General features: G+C 57.2%; 1 protein-coding gene across 4 annotated transcripts; it reads right to left on the reverse strand.

Moving 5' to 3' along the window:
• Nucleotides 1-1,354: 1,354 nt before the first annotated feature.
• On the reverse strand, nt 1,355-24,114 carry FBF1 (Fas binding factor 1). 4 transcript variants are annotated; one of them, XR_005527445.1, is made up of 31 exons: nt 24,059-24,114; nt 23,249-23,333; nt 22,670-22,697; nt 21,657-21,698; nt 20,261-20,351; nt 19,427-19,487; nt 18,637-18,687; nt 16,965-17,106; nt 16,417-16,494; nt 15,723-15,842; nt 15,254-15,392; nt 14,991-15,124; nt 13,656-13,755; nt 11,744-12,205; nt 10,299-10,397; nt 9,860-9,948; nt 9,641-9,699; nt 8,704-8,859; nt 8,480-8,580; nt 8,148-8,354; nt 7,305-7,412; nt 7,086-7,225; nt 6,890-7,008; nt 5,722-5,844; nt 5,451-5,636; nt 4,638-4,814; nt 4,412-4,549; nt 4,202-4,319; nt 3,145-3,254; nt 2,355-2,530; nt 1,355-1,440 (listed from the first exon to the last, which is right to left on the reverse strand). XR_005527445.1 is itself a non-coding variant. In XM_039226537.1 (30 exons), the coding sequence occupies exons 2-30, from the start codon at nt 23,249-23,251 to the stop codon at nt 2,447-2,449; spliced, it is 3,462 nt and encodes a 1,153-aa protein (XP_039082468.1). In that variant the 5' UTR covers nt 23,252-23,333; nt 24,059-24,114; the 3' UTR covers nt 1,355-2,446. The 4 variants fall into 4 exon arrangements, 2 of the variants coding, with proteins under 2 accessions (XP_039082468.1, XP_039082467.1); XM_039226537.1 differs by having other exon boundaries at nt 1,355-2,530; nt 11,744-12,202; XM_039226536.1 differs by having other exon boundaries at nt 1,355-2,530.
• Between the last annotated feature and the right edge of the window lie 281 nt (nt 24,115-24,395).

Below are 24,395 nucleotides of genomic sequence, written 5' to 3' on the forward strand. Positions count from 1 at the left end.
TTTGAAGGGAAAAAGGCCAGCAGATATACAGCAGTGCAGTCCTCTATTGTCTGTGACCTGTGGGGCAGGGGACAAGTTGATGTTAGGTAATAAGCTACCTGTCACACCTTAATGCCAGAGACGGTGATACAGACCATGTACAGGGACCGAGGAAAGTATCATTATAACCCAACGTCTGTGGAACATCTCATCTCTACTTGGCTGTTCCATGCACTGGTGTCATCTGAGCAACACCACCCAGCTGCCTAGACCTGGGGTCCTCCTTGGCATGTGAAGACCCTCCATGTATGGCATCAGGTCCTGTGGGGTCTCTTTTCTATGACCCCCTCACTGCCATGCCCGGTAGTGCTGTCCTCAGTCTCCCCAGCACCATGCCAGCAGCCTTCTGACCCGCCCCCTCCAGTGAGTTCACCCCACAGCTACAGTGCATCTTCTAAAATACAAATATAGTCCCACTTTGTTTACAACAGTTGAGTGCATACCCGCTGCCCTGAAGATATAGACAAGGTCATACAGACCTGTTTCCTAATTCTAAACTCATTTCTCTTGGGCTTGAAAGGCCAAGCTCATCCCTGGGGTCCCCTTGATGTATGATCCTGTCTGTCGGGGGGCTAAGGAAATGCCAGCCGCTTCCAGGCTGAGCCCATGCTCACTCTGCAGGTGCTCACATAGGTGGCAACTTATTTAGCTGCCTGTTGAGAGAAGGACTCAATTCCAAGCTTCATGGAGGTTTCTAAAGGGGACACCGACGCTTCCCTCCTCGGGGCAGGCAGCTTGGAGGTCTCCCTACCTCACGACAGCACTGTATACGATGTGCTCTTCTAGAAGGAGGCAGCAGAGTGAGGTGGCTGACAGCCTGAGGCTTTGGAATGTGTCCAAACAAAAGGTGCTATTTTCTGTCACTGGGGGCAGACTCTTTAATCTCCTTGAGCCTCTGTGCCTTCGTGTGTGAGTTAGAGATGATCAAAATGCCCTTTTGCTGGTCATGATACAGCCGGCCGGTGTGTGGATTCAGGGTCCCAGCGCCAGCCCGCCAGCTTCCCAGCAAGTAACAGCGCTTCAGAGCCAAAACCTCTCAAACACCGACTCTCGAAAACCAACTCAGGAGACACGGCAAATTGTAACAATCTCATAGTTAAGAATATAGCAATTCAGGGTCGCCTGGGTGGCCCAGTCGGTTAAGCGTCCAACTTCGGCTCAGGTCATGATCTCAAGGTTCGTGAGTTCGAGCCCCGCGTCAGGCTCTGTGCTGACAGCTTGGAGCCTGGAGCCTGCTTTGGATTCTGTGTCTCCCTCTCTGCCCCTCCCCTGCTTGCACTCTGTCTCTCAAATTTGAATAACATCGTTAAAAGAATTTTTAAAAAGAATATAGCAATTTAATGGGTCCAAGATGAAGGCTGTAAATTGCTGGGACATGAGAAGATTCTTCTCAAAGCTGTCCTGAAGGAGCAGAGAGAGAAACTGTACCTGCTCGTTACCCCCTCAGCCCTTTGTCCTCTAATGGAAGGTAACCAGTCACTTCAGGAAGCCACTTCAGGATAACTGCGGTCATGTCAGTGAGTCCATCCATCCTCGGGTTTGCTGGGACAGCTATCAAGCCTCTGCCCCTCTCCTGACGCCCCTGCAGGGAGATGTGCAAAGGCACCCTCCCCGGGGCGGCAGCTTGGGTCCGGTCCAGCCCCACACAGTTCCCCAGTTCTCTCTCCCCTCCCAGGGTAGAGGCCCTCGCTCCCTTGTCTTCTTTCCCATCTGCTAGGGCTCCATAGCAGGTGAACAGGACAGAGAAGCCTCTCTACTGTTCCCTCCCCACGCCCCACCCCACCGTCACCCGGGTTCTGCCTCTGGAAAGCCCTATTAGAAGCTGACAGGCTGGTGTCCTCACAGGGCCAGCCAGCTCCTCGGGCCGCTGGGAACGAGGCTGAGGCTGAGAGCCTGTTGTACTGCAAGGTAAGGCCTGGCTGGGCAAAGTGCCCTCCCTGCCCCCTGTCTGCCCCCCACAGCACCGCCCGCCTCCTTGCCAGGAGGATAGAAGGCCCTTCAAAACATGGGCTCTGACCCTACATCCCAGTTCGGGAGGAGAGCCCGTGCCGTCTCCACGGGCCTCTGAGAGGGCAGGAGGCTGCTCGTGGCATCTCTCGCGAAGACCCTCTGGCTCAGAAGAGGCCCAGGTGAAGGCATCCTGCCCGGTGAGGAGGGGAGAGGTCCTCGGATCTGAGCCAGAAGTCAGGGGTGGAGACCCCGTGGCTGGCTGTGTCGCAGGGCCGCTGTCGGCCCCACACCTCCCAGAGGCCGTTGCCCCTCGAGCCCTAGACGCTCCAGGCATCGGCTGGCATGCCCAGAGAGAATGCACTTACACCCTGTCCCCGGGAAGAGCTGTAATCAGGCCCGGGCACCCCCTCCTCGGGGCTGGCAGCCGGTGGGTGGTGGGAGAGACTTCCAGGGGCCTTCAGGATGAGTGGGATGTCATATTGTAGGCGGCTTTCTTCAGGGTCTCCAGGAAGAACTGCTCATTCTCCAAGAAGTCACGGTCCTGAAAGGCAGAGCCGGCTGAGCAGTCCCCCTCTGGCTCCCTCCTGTACCCACTTCTGTGAGCAGGAACACGCTGGCTTGCAGAACCGAGAGCACAGTGGAGCCAGCCCCTACCAGGGGCCCTCTCCCCATGCACTCTCTGGCTCTGGGATGCAGCAGGGGGCTGGGGCCACGGAAGTGAGTGAGACAGACCAGGTCTCAGTCCTGGCGAGGCCCTTCCTCAGCACATGGCTTCACCTCTCTCAGCCTGTCTAGAAACGGGAGATAATCATGTCACCTGCCCATAGGGCTGGGGGAGGGCAGAGGCTCACCTGCACATAGAGCTTTCACACGGAGCCTGGCTCGCAGAAAATGCCCCGTAAGTGACAGTTGCTATCATTCTGATCACAAGGTTACTGTGAGGTTCAACCGAGATGATGGATGCAAGTTATGTCCCACAGAACTGGGCTTGGAGGACGGGTCGCAGAGATGCTCACTAGGCAATCTGCACTATTATTTTGGGGTGGGGTGGGGGCTCAGCACCCCCCGGGGCCAAGGTGTGCTCCTTCCTGCCTCCCACCAGTGTGAACAAAGGAGCCCTGGGCCCAGGGAGGGTGGGCGGCTCAGGACGCTCACCTGCTCAGCTGTGTGTTTCATCAGCACCAGCCTGGCGTGAAGGTGCGAGGGGCCCAGGCCGGTGAGTGGCCGGCTGCACCCGTGGGTGGTGGGGACAGGAGCCACAGTGGCTGAAAAGGTGGAGGAGGAGGTCAGGGGCTGCAGCATACGTGGGGGGACAGAACGGCCACGGCTGGGTTTCTGGGGGCCTCTCACCACCGTGGCAGGCTGCAACCCGGCCAACCTTCTGGGCACTTCTTCCACCTCTCCAAAGCCTTTGAAAATGCTCATGGTTATCTTACCTGGCAAGTCCAATCCTAGGAATTTATTCAAGGGAAATAAATCAAGGCAGAGGTGCAGAGATGTACGTACAAACATCTCCAATGAGGTGTTTATCTTAGTGACAAAAGTCTGCTCATTAGAGAATCAGTAAAAACATGGAATTTAATGGACAATTATGCTGAGCAAGAATTATGATCGGGGCGTCTGGACGGCTCAGCTGGTTGAGCGTCCGACTCTTGATTTTGGTTCAGGTCATGATCTCACAGTTTGTGAAATCGAGTCCTGAATTGAGCTCCACACTGACTGCAGAGCCAGCTTGAGATTCTTTCTCTCTCCTTCTCTGCCTCCCTGCCCCCCACCCCCCGTCTCTCCCTCTCTGCCTCTCCCTCCCTCTCATAATAAATACATAAACATTTAAAAAAAGAATTATGGTTAAGCATTTAATTACTGATAGGAAAACATGTTCTACATGTATATTTCTGAATAAAAAAATCAAGGGACAAAACATAGGATCTCAAATTTTTTCACATACACAGTGTAGAACACCACACACCAAATGTTAAAATGGGTTTTCTCTAGAGAGTGACATTTTACAAAACAGCTTCCCTCTCTCTTATCTCTTACCTCATTTTCTCTAACAGACGTGCGTTACTTGTGTAACAAGGGACCAGCGGGCAGACTCCCACGGGCCCCCTAACCCCAGTGGAGGGAGGCGGCTCCTGGCACCCCCCCACCCCGACGCCCCCTGCGGCCCAGCCCAGCCCACCTCCGTCCTCGTCTTCTGGGAGCTACTCACCGCTCAGGCAGGACGCTGCGGGGCCCTGGGTCCCGGGGAGCAGCGCCACGGGGCCAGAGGGCAGGTCCTGACGGATGCGGTCCAGCCGCAGCCTCTGCTGGGCCAGACTCAGATGCTCCTGTCCCCGGCCCCGGAGAGAAGGACGAGGCTGTGAGGGTGGGGACCCAGAGGGGGTCGTGGTGGGGCGGCCGGAGCGGGGAGGGGCCTTGCCTGGTGCATGTGCTGCTCCTGCTGCCGCAGCTGCTCCTGCTGCCGCTGCACCAGCTGCAGCCGGGCCTGCTGCTCCTGCTGCACCTGCCGGGCCTCGCGCAGCGCCCGCTGCCCCTCCTCGAACTTCTCCGAGGCTACCTGCCGGGAGACGGCGGCGGGCTCAGCTGGGCTGGCGGGGGCGGGGTGGGTGCCCCGGCCGTGCCCCCGGAGCCCGGCCGCTCGGCACCTGGCTCATGCTCTCCACCTCCTCCGCGCGGAGCCGGGTGCGCAGGGCAGCGGCGCTGACCCTCTCCTTCTCCCGCCGCAGCTCCTGCCGCTCCCGCTCCAGGGCCTCCCGCTCGGCCGCCAGCTGCTCCTCCTTGGCTCGGAGCTCACTGGCTCTGATCTTTAGCTCGGCTTGTTCCTGGAGACAACAAAGCCTTCGCTGCCGTCTCCTCTCGGGAGCTGAACCCCTGGCCCGCCCTGTGTTGTTTCCGCACCTCGGATCCACCCTGATTCTGGAGGAGGTGGTGGGGCAAGGGGTCTGAGAGGCTCGGGGTCAAGCCTTGGGGCTGCCTCTCACCCTGGGGCCCAACTTCTCAGAACCCCAGCTTCCTCATTTCTAGAATATTTAAGTCATGGGGTGCCTGGGTGGCTCAGTCGGTTAAACGTTCCACTTTGGCTCAGGGTATGATCTCACAGTTCATGAGTTCGAGGCCCGTATCAGGCTCCAGGCTCCACGTAGACAGCTTGGAGCCTGCTTCGGCTTCTATGTCTCCCTCTCTCTCTCTGCCTTGTCCACACTCTCTCAAAAGTAAATAGACGTAAAAAAAAATTTAGAATATCTAAGTCTTGGGAACGCAGTGAGGACTGCATAAGGGAATGTGTCTAAAGCACCTAGGACCATCACAGAAAGTTATTATTATATGATTACTGTTTTAATTCCTACACTCTAGGCACTTTGCTAAGCGCATGTATCCCGACAGAGAAGCAGGGAGGCCCCGGGAAGGAAAGGGCAGGGCTGCCGAGCGCCCACTGTCCTGGAGGCTCTGGGCCCTACCTTGACCAGGCTGACGAGGGTGCCCTCCCGCTGGGTGTCCACCTGCAGCGCCCTCTCTGCCTCACGCTCAGCCCGCTCCTTACTCAGCTTCTGCTGTGCCGAGAAGTCGGCCCACTCGGCCGCTAGGCGCCGCCGCTCCTCCCCACACTTGAGCATGACGGACTTCTGCTCCTCCAGCAAGGCGCTCTGGGATGAGGGGGCAAGGGCACGGGGTGAGGGTCCTTGGGCGAACGGCAGGGATCACAGCTGAGCGTGCCGTGGCCGCACTCACCTTGGCCTTCTCCAGCTCCTCCCGCTCCATGGCGATCTGCTGGACCATGACCTTCCTCTGCTCCTCCAGAGCGCGCTGCGCAGACTCAGCCTTGGACTGCTCGGCGGTCACCCGCCATCGCTCCTGGGGGTGGGTGAGCGCTGAGGACACGTGCCCCCTCGACACTCCGCCTGCCCCAACGTCTGGCTTGACTGCGAACCCCGGGAGCTATGCAAATACACCTGCCCCTCCCACACTATGCCACAAACACCTCCTTTCTGGAGAGGGACAGAAGGAGGGGTGCCGAGTGGGGCTGCCAGGGCCCAGCCGCTGGGATGAACTACACTGAGGCCTAGTGGCCCAGGAACTGCTGCTGAGAAGCACTGGGACGCTCCACAGGGCCCGAGAACAGCCACGACCCCACTCCCCGAAATGCCAGCTACTCATACTGCCTGCCCGTCTCCCATCCACCACACAGGCCAGTGTGCCAGGGCGGGTGTGACACGGCATCTCTGGGGGACTAGGGGCCACACAGGCATGAGCTCAGAGGCTTGACTGTACCTGGCCGGAGGTAGGGGCTTAATCAAGTCACCAAAGGAGAACTGAATACATATGGTTCACGATACAAGAGCACCTGTATCCGCGTGTTGAGGCGTCTAGAGAATGGCCATCTCTGGCTGGAGGGTAATTTACATTTTCTCCTTTATTGCTAACAGGACATTTTAAAAAAAAATATTTATATTTTGAGAGCACGCAAGCAGGGAAGGGGCAGAGAGAGGAGGCCAGAGGATCTGAAGCGGGCTCTGTGCTGACAGGCTGACAGCAGTGAGCCCGATGTGGGGTCGAACTCACGGACTGTGAGATTGTGACCTGAACCGAAATAGGATGCTCAACCTATTGAGCTACCAGCTGCCCCTGCTAACTGGACTTTAGTTTTTTCGGTTTAACGTTATCATGTTATAAGCTGGTGCAAAGAAAAGAGGAGGTATTATGTTTTAGAGAATAAAGCTTGCTCTTCTATACGAAAGATACGCAGGAGTTCGAAAATGCATCTGTTACGGCTCAGAAGGCACAGGCTTGAGTGGCCTGACGACTGTGACAGAGGCCGGCGAGGTGGGCAGGAAGGGAGGCACTGCCGACACGCTGGGGTGCCGGGGACACAGGCCCTGGCAGCGGGAGGGCGGCCCACCTGCTCCAGCAGCCGGCTCTGCTCGTTCAGACGCGCCTCCATCTTCCCGATGACCTCCTGGAGCCGGCTCCGCTCCTCCTCCATGTCCTGCTGCTGGCGGCCCAGCCTCTCCTGCAGCACTGGGGGGCCACGGGGTGCTCAGCGCCCGCCCGCCGGGTGGCAGGGGGTGGGGGGGGACCCACGGCCCACCCAGTACCTCGGAGCTGCTCGTCGCGCTGCCGGAGCCCCAGCTCCCGCTCCTGGGCGCTGCTGAGGTGCGAGGCCTCCACGCGGGAGGACAGCTCGTGCAGGCTGCTGGAGAACTTCTCCATCTGCTCGATGACGCCATTCAGGGACCTGCGGGAGCCCTGGGTCAGCCCGGCGCGGGGCCCCAGCACTGCCCCTTAGCTGGGCCGGGCCCGGATGGCGCACGTACCGCGTGTGGGAGGTGGCGCTGGTGACGGCGTCAATCTCCCGGTCCTTCAGCTGCTTCAGCCGCTGCAGCTGCTCCTCGTGGTCCTTGCGCATCTCCAGGATGGAGACCCTGAGGGGACCATGGGGGGCGGCACAGTGAGCGTGGGGAGCTCCGTGTGAGGGGGGCTAGGCTATCGGTGCTCCTGGGCTCTTTCCTCCTCCTCCTCTGCGACTCTAGGCACTGCCTCTGCTTCCCTGGCATCCTTATCTGTCCTGGGACCTCAATGCCACATCCACTCCAATGGGGAGATTCCTTCCGCTATTCAGCAAAGGACACTTTCCACAGAAGAGAAGACAGGTGTGTGGACAGCCCCTTCTTGTCTGGCCAATCTGAGACATGTTAAGGGGCCTGCGCTGCCTGCATTGACTGGCTCCCCTAAAGGACCCTTTCTTAGTTTGCTTTCATGGAGAATGGACATCTCATCAGTCTCATCAGCCGGATGGACACGGCCCGCACAACACTGCGAACCTCTCCTAGACTCGAGGGCTCCGGCAGGTGAGGGGCCTGACTGGTGCTGAGTTAGGGCCTTGGGCTCTTGCTGCTGCCAGGATTTACCGGCACAGCCAGCGACCCCTGGGGCCCTGCAGGGGCACCCGCCCCATTGCTGTAGGAGTGGTGGGGCCTCCCCTGAAAAGGCGAGGGCTCACCGTGCTTGGCCTTGGTCCTCACATGGGAGGGAAGGGATCAAGCCCGAGCTGCTGTGCCTCTGCTTGGGGTCTCCTGGGAATCAACTTCCTCCGGGGGTCCTTGGAGCGGCTCTCTACCTCCCCCCTCGCCCCCGCCTGCCCCAGGCCTCGCCCTCACCGCTGCAGCTCCCGGAGTCGCTCCATCTCCTGGTCCTTCTCTTGCGCGGCAGCCGCCAAGCGCCGCTGGTGCTGGGCCGTGAGTTCGGCCCGGGCCTGCTCGGCCTCCTGGCACTGCGACAGGCACCGGGCTGACAGCTCCTCGTGCTCCCTCCGCAGCCGCTCTTCCCGCTGCTGGTACGAGGCTTCCAGCATCTTTACACGGCTTCTGCCAACAAAGCACACAGCTGTGGGGCTCAGAGGGCAAGGGCAGACGCCCACAGACCTCTCTGAGCGCATCAGCTCAGGCGGGCCCCAAGCCTCGGGACGCCCAGGCGGGAGGAGCGTGGGTACCTGTGCGCGCTCTCGAGGAGCTCCAGGTCGGCCTGGTGCCGCTGCTGCAAGCTCTCCAGGAGCAGCTGCTGCTGGGTCCGCTCCAGCTCCAGCTTCCGCACCTGGAGACAGAGGGCGGGAGGGCGGTGGGCTCCCTGGGCCACCCGGGGAAGCCTTCCAGCCCTCAGAGGGACACCCTCCAGTCACGGCCTCGCACCCCAGCCCGTGGCCCCTCTGCCCTTTACCTGGGCCTCCAGCTCCGCCATCCGGGCCTGACTTTGCAGGAGGGCAGCCTGGAGCTCAGCAGTGCCACCCTGCAGCTGCACCTGTGCGGCCAGGAGCTGCCTCTGGTATTCTGTGCCCAGAGCCAGGCTGCGCGCCAGAGACTCTGGCAGCAGGGACTGTAGGAAAGGGTGGGAGGCAGGGGACAGGGACTCAGCTGAGCTCGGCTACCCCTGGCCGTCAGCTCGCTAGGCCTCCCGGGCCCTGTGGCTGATCTGTGGCTGCAGACGGGGACAGAGACATGGCACCAAGAGGCCAAGGGCGAGGCCCTGGAGTCGTGCAGTCACTGCATCTCCCCACTGGGTCTGGTTAGAATGGGTCTCCCTCGTCGCTCCAAACAACAGCCTGCCAGCAGATGTTCCAGATTCCTCGATGGCCAGGAGAGCCCTGCAGCATCTGAGCTGTGACAAAGGCTCCCGGCCCTGGCACCCTCTGGGGCCCCGAGTCCAAATGCTGGCCGCTACCCTGCTTCCTGCGGGTGGCCCACCGCCACCCTCCAAAGGTGCTTCTGGTTTACCGGAGACATGCGTCTGTGCCCCCGTGGCCGGGCTCAGAAGCGGCTGCGTCCACACCTGGGAAACAGGTGGAGCGGCAGCGGGAGGACAGGAGGTAGGGAGGGGGCTTTCTAGACAGAGCAATGGGACACCTGATGCCCTGCCCTCTGACCGGAGGATTCCCAGCTGCCCCTGCCTGGGTGCCATCTCTAGTTCCCTCCCTGAGCTGGAAAATTAGCGCCCAACTCTGCCTGAGAGCGGCAAGGCTAGAAGCTGAGGGAAGTGCTAGCGGGAGGGGGGGGTGGCCGGTGAGCCGTCCAATGTCCTGCCACACGACTCCCGGCAGGCGGCCGTGGCCCCTGGCCCTCAGGCCCGAGGCCTATTCCTGCTTGTCCGCCTTCCCTACCTGGACAGGCACAGAAGGCCCCGTGGGTTCCTGGAAGCTCAGGAAGCAAGCTGCAGGCTCTGAAAATCAACAGCAGAGAAATGAGCAGGAAGCCCAGAGGCCGGAGGTCCTGTGTGCGCATTTGGGAGCCCAGCTCTACTCGTCTCCCGGGTCCCGAAGGAAGCCCAAGTGCCTCTTCTGCACCCAGAGGTAAAGCACCAGCCAAAGGAGAAAACAAACCAATGGTGGAGAGGTCTCCACGGGCTGCTCCCCTCTGTGGGTCACCGCCATGGAGGGCCAAGGCGGCCTGGTTCCAAGTCACGGAGGACCTGAGGACACAGAGATTCGGGGGGTTAGTTGGGGCGAGGCGAACAGCCTACTATGTGGGATGCAGGAAGGTAAGAGGCTTGGCATGGGCAGTAAAGGAGAACATCAGGAGCAGACAGTTGACTGGAAGGGCCTGGGGGCTGGCAGTTTACTAAGAGTGAGTCTTGGATGGACAAAGGAGATGGGGACCCACCTTCGGGTCCCCTTAGTCAGTGGGCCTGACACAAGGTAGTGAATACCATATGCCAAGCTGACCAGAGCCGAGCATGGCTGCCCATCATCATCTCTAAAGAAAGGGGCAGTGCAGGCCTGACCCAGCCTCTCCCCCACCCTCAGCTCCCTGCAAACACACCCCGAGGTGGCGGGTCCTGCCGGTGGCTTGTGTGCCGCTGTTCCTGAGGGCCCTCCAACAGCTGCTTGCCCGACCCCTTGAGTGCTGGCAACAGGCTGGCTGAGGAAGTAAATGTGAAAGCAAAGGTGGCAGACAGCTTAGGTCAGACGGGACGTGGCCGGGCGAGAAGACGGCCTGAGCATGAAGCTGTTGGCCATTCCTCTCCTCACCCACCTCCTGTCCCCATCATCCCATCTTGGGACTTCTCTGCCCAAGTTTGAGCCCCTGGCCTTCCAGTAACCCTTCTTTTTTTTTTTTTTTCCTTCCATGTTTACTTATTTTTTTGAGAGACAAAGCACAAGTGGGGGAGGAGCAGGCAGGGAGAGAGACACAGAATCCGAAGCAGGCTCCAGGCTGTCAACATGGATCCTGATGTGGGGCTTGAACTCAGAACTCATGAACCATGAGATGATGGCCTGAGCTGAAGTTGGATGCTTAACCGACAGAGCCACCCAGGCGCCCCTCCAGTACCCCTTCTTGGCCCCAGTGCCTGCTAGGGCACAGTGAATGGCATTGACCATGTGTTCACAGTCCAAGGTGTGACAACCGAGGTGTTATAGACACCAGAGTTAAGTTCAAGGTTAAGACCTTGTTCTGGCCGACATGGGTTTGCTGAGTTAGACTGGGGCCCTGCTCACTTTCCTGGCCGGTTCAGCTCCCTTTGGGCTCGTCTCCTCTCCTGTCTGTGGGTCCCACCCACCCTGGCTCTCAGGGTCAGGGGAACGCTTTCGTCTTGATTTCAGACAGAGGTCGAAGCCACTCCCCTCATTTGCAGCAACCCCAGGGCTGGGTCATATCCCCGGCCTGTCACACAATTGCCCGTTTCAGCCCTTCCTCGCTCGGGCCTCATCGTGGCCCTTCCTCTGCATGATCCCTGTCTTGCTGGCCCCTTTTGGCCTCCTGCCCTCAGAGGTCACTCGCTGTCCTGCCCCACGGATAGCCACTCAGTGGCTTTCCTCAGGAGTCGCCCCTTAGCCACTGGCTTCTCTCACACTCCTCCAAAGCAGAAGCACGCGAGACGTAGCTTAGCTCAGGCCAGCAGAGGGGCCAATAAATTTAGACACTGGGCTTTTTGTGAGCCCGAGGGCACCGTGGCTGGGCCTTACTCAGAGGCACCAGGACGCCGGGGCTTTTGTCCCATCAGGGCACCCTCTGTCCCTGCCTGATCAAGTCAGCCCTTTTCCACGTGGCAGTCAGGGGGTGTTAACGGCGTCCTGGTCCCCCCATGTCTGCACCCCGGCACAAGTGGGGAGCCAAATGCTGTCTCCGCGGCGCTCAGAGAGGTAGAGAGGCGGAGCTAAGAGGCGGTGCGGGCCAGCCCTCGTGATCGAGGCACTGACATGGGCAAGGATGGACCTCACCCCTGCCCGGCCCTCCCTCCACTAGACAGCAGCGCCCGCCTGTACCTGCCGGCAGGGGGGCTGCCCGCCGCCCCCACCACGTGCAGGCCTTCTGAGGCCTCAGCGCGCTCCTCTCTGGCCACACGTCGGGACTGCTTCCGAGACAAGGCCTGGCTCAGCCAATCCTCTTCCTCTTTCTCCTCTGATGCCCCCAACTTTGAAGGCTGGCTGGCTCTGGCAGGGAAACCTGCACCCTTGGGTGCTGGCTTGGCCCCTGGAGAGGAGGCAGGCAGTCCAGCTGGAGCAGAGTGCTGGCTCCCGGGAGGGGGCGTGGAAGGAGTGGGGAGCGCCTCCGAGCCTCCCCTCTGCGCCTCTCTGGAGGGAGAGGGAGGGAGCAGATCCTCGTCCTTCAGGCCCAGCCAGTCGGCTCCTCCCTTCCTGGGGTGGGTGGGGCTGGGGGCCACTGGGGCGCTCCTTTTGGAGGCTGGTTCTCCCTTGGGGTCCGCACCACCTTCTGCTGAGAACCTACTTCAAGGCAGAGAGGCGGGGTCTAAGGCAGGGCAAGCGGGCCATCCTAAGAGCCCGCTGACCAGCCTTTCCCTCCGCTGCTTGGGGGCGACCGTGAGGCCCACACTGAGGGGTCAGAGGCGCCCGGGGCTCTGCGCAGGCAGCCCGACACCCCGCGAGCACAGTGCCCACAACGGCTTGGGCGGCAGGCCAGCAGCTGGCTGAGTGCCATTAAGAGAACACCATCAAACACAGACATCCCGAATTCCACCGCGTGAACGGGGGACAATCAAACAGCACCAAGTCACAAGGGTGGGCACACTGGTCCAAAGGATGGTTTCCCATCCACGTTTTGTTACCTGTTCATTTATCCGGCCACTGCCTGGAAGTGTCACTGGCCAGTGGCAGCGGGTTCCAAGGTCTGAGAATACACGGGGACTGGGGGACGTGTCAGTGCGTGTGGAGGGTTACTTAGACAGAAAGACGCTGACAGAGCCAACACGGCATAACGTCAACAGCTGCTGGGTCTGGGCGAGGGGGAGGAGGCAGCGCTCTGTACTGCGCTTACAACTTGGCTGTCAGTCTGACATCATTTCAAAGCTAAGATGTAGTTTGTCTATACGATGGAATGCTACATGGCAATGAGAAAGAATGAAATCTGGCCATTCGTAGTAACGTGGATGGAACTCAAGGGTGCTATGCTAAATGAAATAAGTCAGGCAGAGAAGGGCAGATATCATGTTTTCACTCATAAGCGGAACAGGAGAAACTTAACAGAGGACCATGGAGGAGGGGAAGGGAGAAAATAGTTGGGGAGAGGGAGGGAGGCAAACCATGAGAGACTCTGGAATACTGAGAACAAACTGAGGGCTGATGCGGGAGGGGGAGAGGAGAAGGGGGTGACGGGCACGGAGGAGGGCACTTGTAGGGATGAGCACTGGGTGTTATATGGAAACAACCTGACAATAAACTATAAAAGAAAAAAATAATAAAAGAAAAAAAAAAAGAAATCATTTCAAAGCACCAAGTTTAAAATCTATACCGGGACAAAAATTCCAAATTCAGAAAATTCTGTCCACTAACTTCACGTTCTGCAGCACACCGGGGTGAGCCTGCTGCCTGGCATCACGGTGGGCCCCAGGGCAGTTCCCGGGGAGCAGGGTGTGAGAAGCCCCCAGAGGTCCACGGTCTCACTACCCCGGGGACCGGACATTCCTCGGGGAGGTCTGCTGACACCAGCTGTATGTGGCTCTAAAGGTTCCAGGCAGATCTGGGGTCCCCTCCTGCTTTTCTCTCCAAGGAGGCCGGAAGGAAATGGGCCTATACGGGTGGGGCGGGGCAACCCCCTCCCCCTTCAGTATGTGTGGGCACCACCCCTCTGCCTCTTATACCATGGTTCCCAAACTGTGGCGACTCCTCCTTCCCGGTGGGCACCTGCCTCCCAAACCATATCCCAGCAGGCCCTGCTTACCTGACTGACTGCTGGCGCGACTGCCGGCCCTCGCTGGAGCCCACAGTGGGCTGATAGGCCCCAAAGGTGAAGTCCTCATCGCCCCAGGGATCTTCTTTGTCTGAAAATGAAGGAGCCTGTGATCTTGAGCAAGGGAGTCTGACTCTTTTGTGGCTGCAAAACTGGCAGGGGTGCCTGGGTGGCTCAGTCGGTTAAACGTACCACTTCGGCTCAGGGTATGATCTCATGGTCTGTGAGTTCGAGCCCTGGGTCGGGCTGTGCTGGGTGGGAGCCTGCTTCAAGTTTTGTGTCTCCCTCTCTCTCTGCCTCTCACATGCTCACATTCTATCTCTGTTTCAAAATTAAATAAACGTTAGAAAAAAAAAAAACAACTGAACTGGCAATTTGACGTGTCAGTCAAGTAAGTACAGGGGAAGCTGGTCTGGGACAAAACAGGGGTGAGGCACTGGCTGCGAGCCCAGTGTCTTGGTGTCTGGTACACCGGGGACCATCTGAGAGTGGTGACAGGCACTGGCGGGGGCCTGCCCCAGACAGCCTGTAGATGACGCCCAGAAGCTGCGGGTGTCCTGGGGACTCTCCGCAGATGGCCCGTGGGCCGATGCTTTGAGAAACCCTGTCTGGGCAATAGTTTTCAAACTGTGAGCTGCTACCTACCAGCAAGCATCCAAAGTAATGGATCACAACCAATGTGTTTATTTATTTTTTTTTTTTAAAGTTTTATTTATTTTTGAGAGAGAAGTAGAGACGGTGTGAACAGGGGAGGGTCAGAGAGAGAAGGAGACACAGAATCCGAAACAGGCTCCAGGCGCTGAGCTAGCAGTCAGCACAGAGCCCGATGTGGGGCTCGAACCCACATACCGTGAGATCATGACCTGAGCCGAAGTCGGACGCCCAACCGACTTAGCCTCCCAGGTGCCCCACAACCAATGTGTTTATAAATCAAGTCGCACACAGGTACAAAAATAACAGAAAGCTGAACACAGTAGTTGCTATTTCGTGACACTTTCGTCTCAGTCATAATAATGTGTGGGTGATGAAAGCTTAAAAGAATTTTTAAATGTTTATTCATTTTTGAGAGAGAGACAGAGAAAGTGCATGTGCACAAGCGGTGGGGGAGGGACAGAGGATCTGAAGCAGGCTCCACGCTGACAGCAGAGAGCCGGATGCGGGGCTTGAACTTACAAACCATGAGATCACGACCTGAGCCGAAGTTGGTCCCTTAACCGACTGAGCCACCCAGGCGCCCTGTAAAGCTTACTTCTTGTTATGGGCTGTGGTAGAAATGCGGTGCCGGGGTCCCCCACTTTGCTCCCCCAACCCCACGAGCTTCCTCACCCTGTGGTCTCTGGAACTTCTTGTCCAGCTGGCGCTCCCTGTGCTCCCCAGTGCCCGGGCGGGCCAGGAGTTTGGGGGCAGTGCCCCGACCCAGCAGCTCATCCAGTCTGGAGCGAGCAGGACGGGGCCCTTCCCTGCAGGACAGGACACACGCAGGAACACGTGAACATGAGGGGCTCCTGGGGGGGCCTCGCTGTCCACTCTCTAGCCTCTCCCTGGACCTGAAGCGTGGCCAGCGTTTCTCAGCTCACAAGGACCCTTACTGGTCTCCCGCCTGCCTCCTTCCTGCCGTGGGGCTGTCTGCAAAGCCCAGGGTGGCCATGATGTCGTCCTCCTCATCAAACAGCACTTCTTCTTTCTTTCGGACCGGGGTGTCCCCAGGAGTTAGAGGAATAGAGGGACCTAGAACAGAACATGGGGCACGATGCCCATGGCCCACCATGCCCTCAACCATGCTGTCTGAATGGGTCGAGGGGAGTGTTTCTCTGCAACACGACCTCTGGGTGTGACAGCAGGGACTGCACATGTCCTGTCTGCCCTTAGGACCTGACTGCCCCTGCCTGCCACACCCAGGGTCACACATCCCACCTCCGCTTTCGGAGGGACCCCTTGGGCCGGCATCTGAGGCCTGCGGTCCCGGCCCGGCCAGTGCCGGTTCTGCACTGCAGGGCCCAGCCAGCCTGCTGCCTGCTGCGTCTGCCCCAGGCCGTGTCACAAGCCCACGCTCCCTACCTTGATCTCTGACTGGGGCTGGGCCCTTTTCGGAAGCCATTTTACTCTCTGTCCTGGGTGGCTTCTTGGTGGTTCCTTCCTCATCATCGGAGAGAAGTCCCGCCAATGGGTCTTCCGAGTCTCATGGCCAGAAGGGAGAGCATGAGTCAGACAGCACGCTTTGTTCAGGAGAGCAAGCCCTGCGCTGTGCTGGAGAGGCTGCCGCTCCAGCAGAGATTTCTAGCTGCTCCCACACACGAATAGGCTGCTCAGCAAGACCAGGAGCTGGAGGGCCTCTCAGCCTGCAGGCTAGCGTGGCGGCCCCGTTCTTATCCGTGATCACTCCCCCACCCCACCCCCCACCTGCCCCAACTCTGCTGCCGGTACAGCCTTCTGGAAATGTCCCCCGCGCATCAGAAGCGGAGTAAATAAAACGTTTGTGCGTTCAGAAAAGGAAAGGGAATTCTTATACTTTATAAAACCCTCAGTTTGATGTCTGGCTTCAAAGTCCTCACAAATAAGTTGCCCCAATCTCCCAGCCAACACAACACAGTCGGTCCCTCCCTGAATTCCTGAGGAGCTGAACCAGTGGCTGTCTGCTCCTCCTCTGCCTGGCACGGTGACAGGACCTCGGGCAAACAAGTCGGCGTTACCCAGGTTCCTCCACGCTTAAAACCAAAGTGACCCAGAAGCGTGACCAGGGGGCCCATGGTACCTTCGAAGGAAAACTTCCTGTACTGATGCCCAAAGCTGCTGGGAGAGGGAGGGGGCTTCTTGGCGGGAATGGTGTCCTCTGCAAGAAGCAAAGAGAAGGCAAGGTCACAGGCCAGGGCCTCTCCCAGCCAAGGTCCTGCCACACCATGACTGGGACCCTGGGGTGGCGTGCGCTTCTCTCTGGGGACACTGAGGGCTCATGGCTGTGGAGACGGTTCTCACACGGGCTTCTGCCAGGGAAACGTGGTCTGAAGCCACCTCCTGCCCCTCAGTCACACGTCGTCACTGCAGAGTCACGGACTTGGGAAGTACGCAGGCTGCCCCCGAATCCCCCAATTAAACTCAGATGGTTTTTCCAGGAGCGGCCACGTTGGACTTAGAGGCGCTGGAACCCCACAAGGCAGGGAGGAAGCTGCCCCTCCCCGACCCCAAACCTTCAAGTGGCCTCTCTGCCCCCAGGCAGAGAAGACCCACAGCAGTGAGAGCTCCCGTCTGAGGATCGGCCAAGGCCCCAGCATGTCCAGATATGAGGAGCTCTCTCCCACTCGCCTTTCTCACTGGCTGTGAATATGCCGGCCGACTTAGGATGACTAGGTAACTCTTCTTTCTCAGAGCCCTTTGTGGCTCTTTTGCCAGAGGCGAGATTGGGCTTCTTCAGACCCAAGAAGTCGGCGTCTATGTCGTCCAGATCCTGGAAAAGCGGGAAGGAGGGAGGGGTCCCTGCAGGTGCTCGGCTGGTGGCCGCTAAACGGCCCCATGCTCTGAGCAGCCTGGTGGTGACACTCCCCCATATTCCACGGGGACACACAGGGAGCGGACCCTAATAGGCAGAGAACAGGGCCAGAGGCCAGGCTGAAGCACAGTCTCCACCGGCTCGGTCTCTGACAAGCTCCCCGGGCTCGGGTGGCACCCCTATCACCACTTCTACCGGGGTCACTGAAACCCGGTTGCTGGCGCTTCTCACACAGGCTTAGGAAGCGGTGAAGCTCTATTCACGGTGGGAACAAAACTGCATGATCCTGGGGTTGAAGACTCTCAAAGGGACTGTCCTGGGCTGTGAGAAGGGCCCCGGGGCAACAGTCAAGGAGTCCTTAGCCCGCCCAGGTCAAGAGCGAGCTGTGAGAAGAGGCAGCGTGTGATGAAGAGGCTGTTCCAGGTCAGTGAAGGTTCCCTGGTGATGGCGCAAGAAGCCACCAGACACCCAGCCCAGCGCCTCCCGGCCACCACGGCCCCTGGTACAGACTCTCCAAATGCTGATCCTCATGAGGGGATGGGATGAGGACTTTGATCTGGGAGAACGCTGGGCAGCCCAGGGGCAGAAGTGCGAGGGACAAAGGGAAACGAGAAAACGATGAGGGAACAAGGCAAGTTGGGAGAGAAAACTGAACCAAAGGTAAGTGGAGCGGGCTTGGGGGCGGGGACCCAGCCTGTGGCTCTAGTGTGAGACTCACAGAGTCACCACCAGCAGTGGCAGCGGAGGGAGAGGACTTGAGGGTGGTTTGGTGCCAGCCGGCTGGCCTTGGGGAAGACAGATTTCAAGATGAGGTTAGGGAGGCTCACTATGGAGTCAAGAAGGAAACAGACTTGGATTCTTCAGTCCCTCCCTTCTCCCCAAGGCTCAAAGCAAGCTCGGCCCGGGACCATAGGTTAACCAGGTGGGCTGGGCGGCGGGAGGCTGCTGCTCGACGGACAAGCATGGGGAGCAGAGCTGACCTAAGGTTTCAGACTCAGGCTAGGTCACCTGCACCCTGGAAGATTATCTTCTAGACCATACAGAATTTATGTCTTAAAATTCCATTGCCGAGCTTAGCTTGGGGCCTGATCCAATGAGAGCACAGCCAGACTGAAGGGGACTTGGCAGGGAATGTGGAAAGAAATACAGGGAACAGTTAAGAAAGAGCCTTAGAGGAGTCTCTCCTCCTCTCCCCTCAGTGGTGGTGTTGGTACAGGGGTGCAGCCCGGGGGGAGGGGGCCGGCCCCACTGCACTAGGGGCTTGGCACCTGACGGCGTCTCTGGTGGGCGAATCTCTATAAACCAGGAAAACGGATTTCTCTCCACAGGGACTGGAAAGGCAGCAGCTCACGGAGGAGCTCCATTCTTGACTAGGAAGGGCTCAGAAACACAAATTGTAGAGGGAGAACCGTGAGGGGGAAGGAAGCCCTGGCACAGAACATCCGGGTCCCACCCCCAGTTTTGGAGCTGCGCGAGCGGGTGCCTTACCTTCAAGTTCTCGAGGAGAGCCTGCGGGTCTGCGTCTGAGATGTCTGACATCTGAGTGCACAGGACGGTAAGGACGCGTGTTAGCTGAGGCCCAGCGAGGCTCAGGGTCCTAGCAACCTGTTCCCTCGCTTCTGTGAGGGCACAGCTCGGCCAGCGCACAGATAGAGGGTCCTGCCTTCGCTTGGGACTTAAGTATAGTTGGAAGGCAAAGCGACCCAGGTGGGGAGACCCAGAAAGCCCTGCCGCTTTCTGTCCCTCCCAACTGGAAACACCCCTTTCATCTCTGGCCTTCCCAGGGGCGCCTGGCTGGCTAGGTCGGTTAAGCGTCAGACTCTTGATTTTGGCTCAGGTCAGGATCTCATGGTTCATGGGACTGAGCCCTGCGTCTGGCTCTGTGATGAGCATGAAGCCTGCTTGGGATTCTCTCTCTCCCGCTGCCCGTGCCCTGCTTGCACACTCTCTCTCTAAACAAATAAACTTAAAACAATTAGGCTACTTCCCAGCTGTCCAATCACACAGTTTTGACGGGAAGCCCAGTTATGAAGGGCAACATCTCAGACTCCGGCACTTGCCGGGAGCTCTCCACTCTCCAGAGCACCTCACTTGTAAAAAAGAAAAGCATGTTGGGTCCACACTGGGGTCCACTTGGCAGCCCTTCGGTATTATTATCAGAACACACTGGCTTCGCAGCCCTTCTGTGAGAACCACCCCCCCCCAGCCACCACACCCATTTCGCTGCCTTTAGGGATGAGTAGAGAGGGTGCGGGGGGCAAGGGTGGGCCAGACTCACCTCAGCGTCAGGTCCTGTCAGGCCTGCTGTGGTGCTGAAGGCACAGTCTTCCAGGAGGGACCTGCAAAGACGCGGCATCAGCACCCACCTGCAGCCCCAGGGCACTCAGTGATTCCAAGAGAGGAAGGTAGCTTAGAGAGCCCCAGTGAACCTGGGAGACTTCCCCGGGAGAACAGGACAGTGTTGCTCAAAGGAATTTCAGAGGCCTCCTAAGGCAGAGGTTCTCCCTTTTTCTAAAGCAGGGCAGTCCCTTCCAAGACCATCTGGAAAACACCTGTGGCAGGCAGAGGATAACTACAGACTTGTCCAGACACTACGTGGTACGCTTGAAGCTATTTTAACACTGTGTGTCAGCTGTACTTAAAAAAAAAAAAAAAAAAAGATAGCCACGAGATTGAAAAAAAAAAAACCCACCAGACTGTTAAAAGCAACAGATAGGAGAGAAAAACAGAATTGCCTGGCCAACATGGAGGTAGAGGACGGAGAACTCACAAAACCCCCTCCTATCTCTCGATTGTCAGGAACTCTTGAGAAGAGCAAGCAATCTGAAAGCCCATTCTCTTATTCTGGGGATATGAAAATTGAGGCTCAGAGAGGTTCAGCCAGCACCCGAGACCACACAGTAAGTGGTATGTGTAGGACTAGCAGCCAGGACTTTGGACCCCTGGTCAGTTCTCTTTCTACCCCTCAGGTTCGTTCACAGATGGGGAGCGGAGAGAAGGGAGGAAACGAGGGACAGCAGAAGTGGCGCACAGAGCGTGGAAAGTGGGGGCGAGGAGGCAGGAGCATTGGGACCGAAGGGGTCACGGCCACCCAAGCCAGTCCTGCACTTACTTTGTTCTAGCCCTTGAAGAAGGGAGCACCCGGGTTATGGCTGCATCTCGGGCACGGGAAGCTAGTTTCACAGGTTCCTCAGGCAGCGTCACTGGAAACCAAAAACCAAAAACCGGAAAAGGTGCCATTTGGGTAGGGAACTCGAGTTCACATGGTAAGGACTGAGAGTTCCCCACCAAGGTCTCCCAGAAAAACCTTCTTATAGGAAGGTCAGCCCTGAATGCCAACTGGGGGCAGATGAAGGGCCCAAAGCCACCCCACTGCAGGCGATGCAGGGAGAGCGACACACTCTGCCAGCCAAAGCTCTCAGCCGGAACACGCGGCTGGGGCTCCGTGGGTCCCTCTGGGCCGGGTGCGGGGAGCCCCGGCCTTGCTGTCCCCGGTGAGCTTTCCCCGACCCTGAAGCCCTGCCCCTCAGGGCAGATGTGAACACACCAGATAAGGAAGCAGTACCCGGAATATGTAAGAAACTCCTACGACTCAGTAGTCAAAAGACAACCCAATTTCAAAAAGGAGCTGATTAGACCTTTTTCCGAAGAGGACACGCAAGTGGCCAATAAACCCATGAAAACCAGGCTCAGGATCCTCAGTCATCAGGACATGGACATCAAACCCACGATGAGACACCACTGTTCGCGCATGAGGATGGGCATACTCAAAAAGACAGAAAATAACAAGCTCTGGGCAAGGATATGGAGACACTGGAACCTTCACACACCGCTGGCAGGAACGTAAGACGGTGCCGCCTGCTGTGGAAAATGGCCCGGTGGCTCCTCAAACAGTTAAACGTAGAGTTACCATGTAAGCGATTCCATTCCTCAGTAGACACCCAAGAGAACTGAAAATATATGGCTGCACAAAAACGTGTCCACGAATGTCCCTAAGAGCGTTATTCACCAGAACCAGGCCAAAATGCGGCAACCATCCAAGTGTCCGGCACCTGATGGCCGGATAAGCAAAACATGGTGCGTCCACACCCTGGAATACCATCCAGACACAGGAAGGAATGGAGACAGGAATGGCAGGCACAGAGCAGGCGAATCTCGAGAACACCGTGGTGGGTGAGTGAAGCCACATGCCAGAGCCATGCACGTGTGATCCCATTTTCTACAGCGTGTCTCCAACAGGCAAACCCATAGGGAAGGAAAGTGAGTGAGTGGTCGGCTGGGATTGGGGGAAGGGAGAACGGGAGCGGCTGCTAATGGGCATGGAGCTTCTTTATGGGGTGATGACAATGTTCTGGAATTAAGACAGTGGTGATGGCTGGGTAACTGTAAGCATACTAAAAGCCAGTGAAGTGTATACTTAAAGGGAATGAATTTTATGCGAATTAGATTTCAATTAAAAAAAAAAAGCAAGCCTATAAAGCAGAGGATTCTGGGAAAGGGGCACTTACTCTCATCCCCCAAGAGGTCACCGAGGACATCATCAATGGAGCCTAGGACAGAAAAGGAGCCGTCAAGACTTCAGGAGGAAAGAATGTCCCAGTTTCAGACTCGACACCAGAGTGCTCAGATGCTGGGGGCCGGGCCCAACTCTCTCTTCCGTGGCCACGAGTTGTTTCCTAATTCTCTGGCGACAGACCACAATGCCTTGTTGAAAGACCCCAGGGAAGAAATTGAAAATCACTTTCTCAAAGGACGATGGTGAAGGTTTTCAGGAGAACCTACATTCTAGGGGATGCACTGGCCAACGAGGCAGGCTTCCAGACTAAAGCCCATAGCCCTTCTTTGGAAAAAGTGTCCCAAGATTTCTAGGCACACACAAGCTCCTTGCACACTGACAGCCTCCTTGTATCCTTCCACCTGATGTGCCTCCAGACCGCTCCCCACAAAGCTGGTCTCAAGGTGCATCTCCTTGGCCACTTCCCGAAAGGGGTATGAGGGGGAAACCCAAAGTACAAGCACTGAATTAGTTCTCGAATCTGGCTTAAGTGCCTTTACCATCTTTAACCCCAGCCATATACTTCTGGATACAGAGCCCGACAAGAAGGAGTTTTCTACCAGCCCCGTCCCTTGTTTATTTCTGGATTATTCTGAGGGCCGACAGGCAGCACAGGGAGTTCCCTAGGCAGACCAGAACCACCTGTATAATTATGGCAAAATTGGCACGTGAGGGAATTATTTTTGCCTTAAGGCTGATGTTCCATTTCTCCACTCACCTTTCTTCCTTCCTCCCTGCCTTCCATGTTTTTAATAACACGGATTCTCTCTCTCTTTTTTTGTTTATTTGAGAGAGAGAGCATGTGCAGGGGAGGGGCAGAGAGAGAGAATCCCTAGCAGCTTCCACGCTGTCAGCACAGAGACCGACATGGGGCTCAAACTCAGAACAGCAGGATCATGACCTGAGCTGAAATCAAGAGTTGGACGCTAAACCAACTGAGCCACCCAGGCGCCCCTCTCGACTCACCTTTCAATCCCTTCTTGGTTTTTGGTGCCTAAAATGGGAAATAACCAATCACGTTAACCAAATCAAACAGTGAACATAGCTGAAACCGAGACTAGAGAATCAATTGCTTTGCCTTTGGCCAAGTCACCAGCAGAAAAGGAGTGACAATGGCATTTAGAGACAGAAGCTCTTTATACTTTCCCAGAGTTTCTGAGAATAGACTCATTCAGAGCATGGAAAGAGCCCCCACTAACCAGCAACGGATGCCACTGCGGGTGCCATGTGGCGGCCAGAAGTCTTCCCCTTTTCCCTGATTTCCAGATGCCATGTGCAAACCCTCCCAGGGGGGATGTAATATCTGGGAAGGCTTTCCCCTCTTCTGTGTCCCTGACTTCTTAACACCAGCCAGAGACACTTAAAAATGCTTCCGGCTGACCAAGCAGAGGCTCAGAAGTCGTGCTCAGTTCTGATACCAATTTTCCTCCCCATCATTCTTCTCTGGGGAGCACATCCTGGTCCTTGTCACCCAGCCCCTAAAGTCCTCGGTGCAGTCAAGACCTTGGGGGTGGAAGTAGGGTTGAGAGTCTGCATTCTGCCTACCATCTCGAGGCTCTGGGAGCTGCTTGTGACTGGTCACAGTGCTGTCCAGCTCATTTGAATTCTGCCCACATCAGGCTCATCCTCCCTAATGAAGAAAATTCAAGTGGTTGTTTAAACATAATGTAGTTTTAGTAGCGCTGAGGCCCAAGGCTTATCAAAGGCTTCTGTCTCTTTACGTATTTGAGAGGTCAAAATCTAGCTCGATAAATTAAAAATTCTTGGGGCACCTGGGTGGCTCAGTCGGTTAAGTGTCCGACTTCGGCTGGGGTCATGATCTCGCGGTTCATGGGTTCCAGCCCTGCATTGGGTTCTGTGCTGACAACTCGGAGCCTGGAGCCTGCTTGGGATTCTGTGTCACCCTCTCTCTCTCTGCCCCTCCCCTGCTTGTGCTCTTCTCTCTCTCTCAAAATAAATAAACATTTAAAAAAAATTCTATAGGGGGAGAGCAACTTAGATGAGAAGCCAAGTGCTCTGGGTGACTTAATGAGCTTTCTGAGATTACTCACAGGAAGTGGGGTGGTCCTCATCTCTCATTCTGAAGGAGGATGCAGGAGACGGGAGGTACCCATCTCAGGAAGAAGGTGGCTGCCTTGCACTATGGCCGATAGGCATTCCGGGGCAACACCCATGACTACTTTCTAGGCAGCAGTCAGCACAGAGTGGAGGTGAGTGCTGGCTACTCCCTAACACTATTTTCTCCCATGGCAGAAATGTTTCCCTTCAGGCTAACTGTAAATCCGACTTAGTCCCTTAAGTGGGAAGTGTTTTGACTCAGATTGTCACTGTCTCCTTCCCCATCCTGATCATTACCAGGACAGGCTTCCCATGCCTCAGAAGAAAGGAGTCGGAGGGGGTCATCTCTAGTTCCCTGGAGTTGCAGGTCCTGTTAACGGAATGCAAAGTTCATCTAGGGGTACGTACAGGGGTCACTCTGAATGTTTGTGTTGCTCTTTCTTTGAGATGGCAGTTTTCACGACCCTACAAGTCCAAACACGATTTGTCTCCTATCACATCCAGGGGTTTCTTCCATCTCCTCGGGGTCCTGTCCCAGCCTCCCAGACCGCGTAAATCTCTGAGCGGTTTGCAAAGGCCAAAGGGCCAGAGAGTAGCATCGCGTCATCGCATCCGCTCAGCTAACTCCGTGTCA

The sequence above is a fragment of the Hyaena hyaena genome, unplaced genomic scaffold (genome assembly GCF_003009895.1).
Source record: "Hyaena hyaena isolate Hyena2069 unplaced genomic scaffold, ASM300989v1 scaffold_21, whole genome shotgun sequence".
Taxonomy (NCBI): domain Eukaryota; kingdom Metazoa; phylum Chordata; class Mammalia; order Carnivora; family Hyaenidae; genus Hyaena; species Hyaena hyaena.

What these genes read in the sequence shown, in the direction of transcription:
- FBF1 (XM_039226536.1), bottom strand. An exon ending in AACCAAGAAGGGATTGAAAG is followed by an intron (nt 21,699 to 22,669) that starts GTGAGTCGAGAG and finishes TTTCTGTCCTAG; the next exon opens with GCTCCATTGATGATGTCCTC. An exon ending in TCTTCAAGGGCTAGAACAAA is followed by an intron (nt 19,488 to 20,260) that starts GTAAGTGCAGGA and finishes GCGTCTTTGCAG; the next exon opens with GTCCCTCCTGGAAGACTGTG.